General features: G+C 34.8%; 1 protein-coding gene across 1 annotated transcript; it reads right to left on the bottom strand.

Annotated features, from left to right (window-relative positions):
• Nucleotides 1-3,219: 3,219 nt before the first annotated feature.
• LOC143615655 (uncharacterized) lies at nucleotides 3,220-8,455 on the bottom strand. The gene is made up of 8 exons (XM_077088731.1): nucleotides 8,092-8,455; nucleotides 6,222-6,335; nucleotides 6,052-6,120; nucleotides 5,816-5,835; nucleotides 5,255-5,307; nucleotides 5,127-5,157; nucleotides 4,978-5,059; nucleotides 3,220-3,852 (listed from the first exon to the last, which is right to left on the bottom strand). Exons 1-8 carry the CDS (start codon nucleotides 8,279-8,281, stop codon nucleotides 3,662-3,664), a joined length of 750 nt encoding a protein of 249 aa, XP_076944846.1. The 5' UTR covers nucleotides 8,282-8,455; the 3' UTR covers nucleotides 3,220-3,661.
• Nucleotides 8,456-11,035: the final 2,580 nt, after the last annotated feature.

Here is an 11,035-nt window from a genome sequence, read left to right on the forward strand (position 1 = left end):
TATGTTACAAACTAGGGACGAGAGCTCAAACACACTTATAAGAAATGGGCATTCTCATAATTTTCCCTAAAAACAACTTGCCTAGCACCCTAGATTCAATCACCCAACCAAAGAGAGGGTCTATTTAGATGTTCATCATCAATCATAGTTAGAGGGTGTATGGGATTCCATATTTTGACCCTCAAATGACCTCTTAAATTTTTGAAAAGTGAAATGAGTTTGGAGTCCTTATGATGATAAAGATTCCAAAATAAGGAATCCCAAACAACGAACCAAGAGATAAGGTGTTCTAGTGCTCGAACCAAGATCAATGCGATGGTACATGGTGACTAGGGGTGGCAATGCGGTGGTGGTGCGAGATTAAGTGAGAGAAGAGGTGGTGGAAATCAAGTAGGGTTTCATGTTTGAAACAAAGTTATTGTGTGAAAACGAGGGTTGTCAAGTGTAGTGGTGAACTATGCGTGTTGGATCTATGTGCCCAAAATACAACATGTAATGATGTAGAAATTAATATATGAGAGTCACACACCAGACAACTTTATTGGATATACGTAATACGTGATTAAATGATAAATTGTGTCAAGATTAGTTATATCTATTATTTAGTGAAATAAAAGGTGAATATCTATGATGAATTGATAAATATTGATTGTCACACATGCCCTTAAGGGTCTAGACGTATGACTAACAATTAGTACAATCAATATTTATCAATTGGTTTTCATTAGTCCAATTGATACAATCATTTTCCGGCCAAAAACATTTTTCCGACAAACTTACAAATAACGTCGTTAAGATTCGTTAATCACTGACCGTTATAAACAATAATACCTTTAGTTGGGACCGACAACAACCAAGTGCTGCGTTGGGACGTGGGACTGTTATTTAAAATAACTTTTCCTTGAAAAACTTACGATTATAACTTAAATAACCAAACCTTAGTATTTGATGAATATATGATATTGAACTAGGATGACCATTGACCAAACTTGTCATTTGTGAAAGTGAAACTTGTGGAACAAGTAAGTGCAGCGTAGGTTTCCACTTTAAGAAGGAAAAATGTGTCGTCTTGTGAGAATTTTTTATGGTCCAAGGGAGAAGCATGAAGGAAATGGAGATTTGATCATTTGAGTATTAAAGCTAAATACAAATAACTATAAATTATTTCATGTCAACGCTATGGGTGACTGTATGTGTAGCATACGTAGTTTATGCTTAGAAACCTTCATATAAGATATGACTAGACGAGTGCCCGCGCGATGCAGCGGGAAATACAGGCCTTAATAATCACGTAAGATATTTTTGGGTGCTCATCATTCCATTTAAAACCGTGGATTAAGAATTCTTATTTTAAACTCAATTTAGTAGCGAAGTACAAATGAAACCGAAATCTAACCATTGTTAATCGTTTGTTTTTGTTGGGTTAGAATTTTCAACGGTTTGGTTTCAGTTTTCGATGATAAAAAACGGCTTGGCTCACGGCTTAGTTTAAACCATCAAAACCGGATCACAAACGACTATACGTAAGATGTTATTTTTTTAACTAAAAACACACTATGACAATATCATATTCAAATTAAAGAGAATTAAATGCCCGTTTTTGTGGTGCAATTTTTTTAAAAAAAATATTAACGGATGAAAAAGTTATGACTGTTTAAAAATCGTGTGAGAATTTGGGTTAAAAGTGAAATTATAAATAATATATAGTTAAAAGATGGGGGATCAAAGTTGTAACTATTATTTAAATTTCCAAATATTGATTAAAGTTGAGGGGGCATTGTTGTAAATAATTTGAAGAAATATGAAAGAACCGTTAAATTTAGTGTTAGAATGTCTACTATGCCTCTATTTAAGGTTGTACAATGTGTTTGAAAAATTGTAAATTACTTAAAATTTGGTGTTTAATTTGCCCATGGATGGTGCATTATATATAGATAGTTTGAGGTATGATTGTGTTTTCATGGTCGATCATAGTTGGGTTTTAGTTTCCGTTAGAGGTTTGAAAGGGGGGAAACAAAGAAGAGACAAATATCGTCTGGAAGGAAGAAATAACGTGCCGAAAAGGTATAAATTCCAAAGAGAAAGGAGGTAGGTCCAGGGTGTCGTGCCAAAAGAATTAACGGGAAAGTAATGCAATCCATGATCAAACTCCCGGTTCATAACAATTTGACCCAATCTATTAATATTTGTATTTTAATGTTTTTATTTTTGTTTTTCATTCATCTTCGTCTGTTACCGTTTATTATGATTTCTATACAACTTTTACCATCATCTTATTTCCTTATAAATTTTTTATTCATTTTATTGTTATTATTACCTTTTTCCTTCTATATAGGGGGTGTTTGGCCTAGCTTTTTTAGCAAAGCTTATAGCTTTTTTAGCTTTTTTTATAAAATAAGCTTCATTTGGTGATTGGTTTAGCTTTTTTAGCTTAGGCTTGTAAAAGCTTATTTGAAGATGGTTATTTAGCTTATTTGAAGAAACTTATTTGTTTAAAGGGGTAAATTACTCATTTGTCTTCAAATGGTGATGGATTAATAATATTGAAGTAACTTATTACTATAACAAATTAAAAATTATGGATTTAACAACGCATTAAGATGTATAATCAAGTTGTAGAATATAAGCTAATCCAAACACTTAAAAAAAGCTTATCAAATGATATAAAATAAGCTATAAGCTTCAAAAATATATAAACATAAGCACAAAAATATAAGCTAAGCCAAACACCCCCATAGTACAATAGTACATACACAACAAGCATAAATCCCAACAAAAAATAAATTTAAAAGACGTTACCCATCAATAACAAAAGTGACCTTTCCCCATCACAATTGCAATAACAGAAGTATCACACATTCAATTAGGCACCTCATATCTAGGCTTTTTAAAAAGCTCATGACTCAAGGCTCGCTTAAATCTCGCTAAAAATTGAAAAAAATTAGTCCAAAGTAAGCTCATTTATAAATGAGCCTAGCTCGAGCTGGCTTGGTCTATAAACAAGCCGAGGTCAAGTCACAAGCAATCCCGTTAGTAACTTGTTGACTCGTTTAACTTAGACCCAAATTATAGGGTGTATAAGTTATAACTCAGCCCCGTCTATAAATAAGCCCATAAAGTACACTTTTCTAAAATACTAAATTTTTGTTTAACGTCAAGCCATATGTTGGCTCGAGCCTTCTACAACCAAACTTACTCAAATTTCAGCTCATTAAGCATAAACAGGCCATTATGGTTGGCCCGAGATGGTACTTAATTAGCACAATACCAAATAAAATTAAATATAAAATAAATTGAAAAATTAAAACGGGGTTTGCAGTTTACCCCAACTCGCACCGTTGAGGTTTCAAAGCGTACATAAAAATGATACACAACCCGACCAGGATCAACATCCAATAAATGATAATGCCAGAAATGATAGCAGTCAAGGCATCTCACACAATCATCATTTATTCATGTTTCATTAGTCAAATTAACAATCAAATGTAAATAAACAACAACAACAATGTAAAAATATAAGAATAGAAAAATATTAACATAAATAAAAATCAACCTGTCATGCCATAGCGAAGTAAACAACGCCATTTGGCATCCTAAAGACGAATCACACCTTATTACCAACTTCTTCCTCCTCTTCTGCTATCGCTCAAATAGTCAACCGTCATGAAAAGGCAGGCGGGTCACTGAGATCAGAACTCACGTCCATTTTTGTGCACACATATATGAAATGAGAATCAGGATCTTCTAGAACATAATCAGCCGGAAGCATTCCCTCCTCGGTGGTTGGAACAGGTGATAACTGTGATTTAGGAGATGACGTGGAGCCTGGCGGCTTTTGGAAACCAGGCCTGGCTGCAGCAGACACCAGTTTTAGTACCAATATTAAGTACTAGAATAAACGGGTTGGGTAAAAAATGTTTGGGTAAATAAACATTTATGATTAATTATGTGTTAGATATCATTAGAAATAGATACTATTCATTCAAATATCAGTGAGACCATCGTATGGATTTCAATAACTGTAATGAAATTTAAAACATTTTAGGTGTTATAAAGCTAATAAAATAAATCATAATGTACAGACCTTTTCTATGATAACAAGATGCACTAAATACATGAATTAGAAGTAATATAGTAGGTTACGATCATCTAATATTTTGTCATCTTTAAAGGAAAAACAGAAATTACTAAAATGCCCCCCCCCCTCTCTCCAAATATATAATTTATAATAACTATTATTATAAAATATATGAAAAAATAACTCAATAATATAGATTAGAAATAAAAATTAAAAATAATATATGTATAAAAATATAATATAACTGTATATACAAAAATTAATAATTAATAAACAAACCAAGCTCGAGTTTGAAAAATTACTAACTAGTCAAGCTCAAGCTTAAGAAATATACCAAGCCAGAGCTCAAGCTCTTGTGAGTTAAATAAGCCGAGCTCGAGCGCAGACGAGCACGGGTTTGGCTTGGCTTGTATACAGCCGTATTCAATACACAGCCTATTTTAGGTATCAAATTGCATAAACCACGTAAAGACTTGTACCTATTGCTTTAACAGTAATAACATAACTGCCTTTTTTTCAATCTCCCACAATATCAGGACAGCCCAACGAACAAGTGCTTATACGGTTCTCTACTAAAAGTTGGTTTTGTATTTAAAGCACCCCTATATAGATGTGTGTGTATTTGTATTAAACCAAGAAATGAAGAAAGTAGACTGATACAGTCATACACATATAAGTTGTAACCAATAATAAATTAACACCAAGGCAAGAATTCAGTTTAAGTTTACTCAAATTTCAGCTAAAAGCTACTACTTATTACCAAGAAAATATACACACATAATCACCCCTTAAATCTTAATGTTAACTAATAACATAAAGAATATAACTGAGAGAGAAAAAAGAAGTAAAAGCATGTGTATATACAATGAAATAGACAGATAAGTTAAGAAATAACTTACGTATGATGTACAGGTCTATTTTCCAATTGTAAACTGGGCGGTTTATATGAGGCATCCTGACCGTTGGATCACCATAGGTAATCTGCATTAATGGTATCTATATATGAGTTCATTAAAGGAGATATAAATGAACAGATTCATTGTTATACCAACATATAGACCCCTCCAGGTTTAAGAACCCTGCAAATGAAAGAACACATGTTATGATTATAACTTGCAATGACGTATAGAATATAATATTTATGGTTCTTTAGATTAGACAGCAGAAGACCTCAACCTGCTCACTTCCCCAAGCATTTGAGACGCGCTAATTGGAGCATCAGTTCCACACTTCAAAAGCAAAAGAAGTTAAAGAAATTGGAACACATGGAGAAAAACAATACTTACATATACACACGCATGTATAGTTAACACATGTCTGGTTTGTTCATTTATGTCCGTTTAAGTTGTTTCATTTATGTCCGTTTAAGTAGTTTCATTTATGTTCGTTAGTTTACGTTTGCTTAAGTTCGCTTGTTAACGTTCGCTAAACCGTTAATATGTTCATTTAAAATTTTTGGGTCATTACAATTTAGTCTAGTCTTAACAACTTTTTAATCCCAACACATTACTTCTAAATCGTTTAGCTCAGTCATTATCGTTTGTTTATGTTCGTGGACCGTTCATTTATATTGTTCATGGACGTGCATAAGTGAACACAAAGATGCTCATTTTCATAACAAACAAACACGTACAAAAAAAACCCGTTCATTTAATTGTCCGTGTTCAATCGTTTGTTCAGCTAATGTTAAACAAACAAACACAAACATTACATATATTGAAAATAAGCATAGCTTACCATAAGTGAGTCAAGAGTTCCTAAAACCCGCAGATCGGAAACCATGCAAAGAGAGCAGAAAAAGATTATTAGTATAGAAAACAGAAACACCACGAAACAATCAAAATCAGCATGAAAACTGAAGTCAACATATTCAAGATTCAGGATTCCATTTAAAAGGATGTCAAGACAAGACAAAATATACCAAAAGTCTGTTTAAATTTAAAATAACAATATTTAAACCATTGAATCTGTACCTTTATCAATTACACTATCAAATGTATCGTCCAGAAAAAATCCCATATCCCGAACATCCATCTGCAAGTCTTTGAATATGATAAGGATAGCTTTAGACTTAATTTACTACAAAGTATTGAATATTAATATAATAAACAATATAAAAGTAACTGGTTTGTAGAAAGGATACATTTTAATTGAGGGACATGTTCATATTTGCGTCTCATCATCTCAATAGCAACACATGAAATGTCAACATTCATAATGTCTCCATACCCGTCTTTAATCATGTCCTCTGACATAACTGCCAACAAATGCACACACAAAAAGGATGAATTGACATGTATATTGTATGCAACATAATTGTTGACCGAACACAAAGCAGCAGTATATATACAAATGTTTGAAAGGGGAAAAATATCAACAGGAATATGTCATAACTCAATGAACCCTAGAATCCTAGACCTTAAATCTATGGGACAATTGCATATCTCCCCTTCCAAACCCACCTTAATTGCGTATTTACCCAAACCAAAAATTGAATGGCATATTTTCCCCTCCGGACCTCTTTAATTGTATACAGTATATTTACCCAACCCAAAAATTTAATTGCATATTTCCCCATCCTTAATTGAAAATTTTACCCATTTTGGTTTATCATATAAAAATATTTTTACTTCATTAACCAAAAATAACTTGATCTATCATATATAGTAAACATGTATAGATTTAGAGTTAAAACATCATATATAGTTAACCAAAAGACCACATTTTTTAACTAACATCAACAATCACAACACTTGATCTATCAGTTCTAAGCATGTTCCGTGGATATCTAAATTGGCAATAATATCTAAGTTGCAGTCAAACAAACTGATGTTGCTAGTACTGTTACACAGCCAACTATGTGACCCATCCATTTCACTCATTAGAGAGTTTAACAGTGGTTACCATATCATTTACCATGTTCTTAAGTTGACTGTAAGTCTGCAACTATTACAAACTTGACAATCAATAGGGACCTTAATGAAGGTTTGTGCCTCTATTAGCATCAGAATCACATTCTTTAGCAAATAATTTCAATACAGATTTGTCAGGTTACGCACAGATCATACTGTTCTGTAAATAGGAAACATATCGGGCCAAAACGAATCACAAAATTAGTAGACATAAGATCCTAAATGTTACAAATTACTAGTATGTTACTATACATACCATGTTCTTTGTCATTTTCCGCATAAAAGGAAGAAACCAAATACTGCATATTATCTATTAGGGAAAATGACCATAATGCCCATTTGACCAAGAAATTCCAAATATCTCCATTCTAAAACCGTGACTTGCCACTTTTTAATTATTAATTTGACAATTTTTAGAGCCAACCATATTCTTCCTCATGTCCTAATACAAAGGTTTTCCTTTCCTAATTCCTTTTTCTTAAAACTTCATGAGCCGGTAGTTACTACAAACTGAGCCAATATACAACTAGCTTCTGCCAATATAAAACCAGCTTCCGCTGATAAAAAACCAGCTTCCGACAATATAAAACTAGCTTCCAACGATACAAAACGAGCTTCCACCAATACATAACTAGCTTCCGACAATATAAAACTAGCTTCCGACAAGATAAAACTAGCTTCCGACAATATAAAACCAGCTTCCGACAATATAAAACCAGCTTCTGCTGATATAAAACTAGTCTCCGACAATATAAAACCAGCTTCCGCTGATATAAAACTAGCTTCCGACATATAAAACTAGCTTCCGCCGATAATAAAGCCAGCGTCTGCCAATATAAGATTAGCTTCCGCTTCCGCCATAATAAAACCAGCTTTTAGCGACTCGCTGGTATAACAACACGTGTCAGAATTTGGTTGGCTCTACAAACTGCCGGATTAACAATTAAAAAGTGACTGCTGTAGAAACTCTTAGTCAAATTAAGCCTAAATTCAGCTATTGTTCAAATTTTGCACTAAACCTTTGTCAATTAGAACTACACTACACAAATTGTTCTCAAATCGTACGGAAATGAAGCTAATTGTGAAGGAAAAGTAGCATACCGGCATTGCCACAACCAACCATAAGGATTCTGGACGAGGTCGGGACGTATTTCCGAACGAACGGACGTAAGGCGTTGTACCGCTGGTACCAATCGAACGAACCGACTGAAGCCTCCTGAATGTACCGAGCGTCCCAGTATACTGAGTCGCCGTAGTTGTACGTGTTGCATGCCGACTCATCGCTGAACATCGGAACCAATACGCTGCCGGAGGACAAGTGTTTAATTGTGTGGTGGTTAGGGTTTGGGCGGTGGTGGTGGTAGTTTGGATTTTGGTTTAGGTGGTTGGTTACTCCAAAGAGTTATTGGAAATACGTGTTGTACGATATGGAGGAAAAGTTGTACCTTGGTTTGTAGTTAGTTGATAGATAATAATAACTAACTAGTATTTCGAATCCCGTGTTTCGGGGGTTGCGAAACCATAGCCAAAGCTCATAAAAAATGGCAGAGTAACTAATGACATAATAAATGACAAAGCAAAGGGTTGTGAACCATAGCCAAAGCTCATAACAAATGACAAAGCAACAAATGACAGCAACAAATGACAAAAGTAATTAGAAGTTACAGCTCATAACAAATGACAAAAGTAATTAGAAGTTTATGTAACGTCTCTTCAACTAAAAGAATATAAGGAAAGATATTTTTGAAAAGAAAACAATTTTGTTAGAAATATGTTTCAAGAATTTAACTTCTTTAAATTTGGGGTTTTCAGATTTTAAAAGGGTTTATTTTGTTGATAGAAGCAAAGCAATGATACAATACAAAGAAAAGAAAAAATAAAAAGGGAAATAATGATGGAGGCTCATATACAAAATTTCTCATTACCATTGTGAACAAACAAAGTATGACTCATCGTCACGAAGGCTGCAACCAAGGTTGCTGACCACCATCATCACCGATTAAAATAGACAAATAAACCGAAACTTGCCACGCTATGATCAGATATCACAATCTAGTTCCCAAACAAACTCAAAACTGAACAGTCCGACATACATAAGTAAACCTTCCACAATACTTCCTTAAATACATATATTTGGTTTGGATTAAGGGCTAAGAACCTTCATTAGACTGAAACATAAAAAGTCCAACAGTCCATGTCACATTCTAGTAACATGGGTATAATTCCATATTTTGTCACACACATCCTTATCCAAATATTTCACATGTTTCCAAACACCTCCACAACTCCAACAATCATAAGAACAATGTACAATGATGTTGAAAGTAAACATTTTTACGTTTACATGACGGTCGAAGCTTATGATACCATCGTTGCTTCAACTAATGCCATAATCTTCATCTAATGTAGCGATATATTAAGTGATGGGTATAGGCATTTCATCGAGAAGCTCATGAGCACAACGACGTCATCAGCATCATGTAAACGCAAAAAACAAAGTCACAAAAACCCATATGGCAACATGAGACAACCGGGCCGCCGACACGACACCACCGCCACCTGAACCAAAAGTCGCCGGTCTCACCACCGCCGTAGCCAAGAGTTTACAAAATCGAACACGGAGACAGAATAATCGGAGCCACAAAGTGGCACATCACCATCAAACTTCGGTGGCCGGTGATCTCGCAAACAATAGAGAGAAAGAAACCTATGACGATAACCACCGGTGTCCGCCGAAGTTTTTTTTTTTTGATTTCCCACGTCGGGAACGAAGATGAGGAAGCGGCGGTGGTTCGTCGACGGGGTTAAAGAAAGAGCCAGCAGTTATATCTGAGAGACAGAATGTGTCGCTCGTAGTAGTTCCGCCACCGCCAAGAACGCCCAGAAATGGCGCCGGCAATGGCAGGGCAACACCTTCTCTCTGCAAAGTACACAACATGAAATGGCGGATCGTAGTAGGCGTAGGTGAAGGAGGTGCGAAATCAAATGCGTGTGATGGGTACCATAACCGGAACGGTGCTTTCTTGAAGAGGGAGAGAGAGGATGGGGGCGGTGTGAAATTGACAGGATGTCGATATATTTGTCCCTCGTCTTTGTATAAATGAGACACGTGGATTGGAACAGAGGACGCGTGGCTGGATTCTTTAGTTAGAGGTTCGTAACCTGGGAAGTAGGACAATAGTTGCAACCATTTTAGCACAAAGTACAAATAATAAGTGCAATGTTACAACAAAAGCAACCTACCGTACATGTTAAGAAGTTCAAATAATAATAATAATTAGTTGTTTGCAATTTAGTGGCTTCTAGGCAAGTGGTAGTTGATTGATAATTGATTGGATGGCAAATTTTGTTAGAATTATGTATATATTTTTTCTTTTTAATTTTATCGTTACCTCGTTGTTGATTAGCTATTATTGGTTAGGTCATGTTCTACGGGTCACTCTCGATCATTCTTTGTCATTCGTTATATAATGTCATCTCAACTTTTACTCCATCATCTAACAACATCACTTAACTCGTGCTATAGTTATACTATATTCTTCACTATTCCGTTTATAATATTACTTAAAACAAAAAAAATTGAAAAATAAAAGAAAAAATTATTGGAGGGTTTGGAAAACGATCCACATGAGGATGGACATATGCAACCACCCACCCCCTCCCTGGTCACTACTGACCAGTGAAGGGGTGGTATGGTGTTCCAATAGTGTCACATGCGTAAACTCAGCACCGTGAGCCATACCTCATGGCCTTACCAGTTACTCGTGAGGTTTATGGCACTTGTAATGTGGTGTGTGTCAGCCACAAACGCTGGCATGGTTCGAGTGTGGCTTAAATATTGAGGAGCGATATGTGATTTCACTAAATGTGTTCATGGTCACTAGAAACCACGTGTAGTAAAAGGTGTGGAATTTATTTATATTATTTTTTTTGCTAGTTTTAGAATATCATGGACCATCTTATGTCTTTTAACAGCTAATAACTTTTTTTAGGTCAAACATGTTATGTTAAAGACTTAAAACCGTTATATAAGGCTTATGACTAA

Source organism: Bidens hawaiensis, unplaced genomic scaffold (assembly GCF_021521415.1).
Source record: "Bidens hawaiensis isolate Kalapana, Puna unplaced genomic scaffold, B.hawaiensis_p1.1 tig00043714_1, whole genome shotgun sequence".
NCBI lineage: Eukaryota > Viridiplantae > Streptophyta > Magnoliopsida > Asterales > Asteraceae > Bidens > Bidens hawaiensis.

What these genes read in the sequence shown, in the direction of transcription:
- LOC143615655 (XM_077088731.1), bottom strand. Translation starts at nt 8,281, where the DNA reads ATGTTCAGCGATGAGTCGGCATGCAACACGTACAACTACGGCGACTCA. An exon ending in GAACTCTTGACTCACTTATG is followed by an intron (nt 5,308 to 5,815) that starts GTAAGCTATGCT and finishes TTGCTTTTGAAG; the next exon opens with TGTGGAACTGATGCTCCAAT. An exon ending in CTGGAGGGGTCTATATGTTG is followed by an intron (nt 5,060 to 5,126) that starts GTATAACAATGA and finishes CCATTAATGCAG; the next exon opens with ATTACCTATGGTGATCCAAC.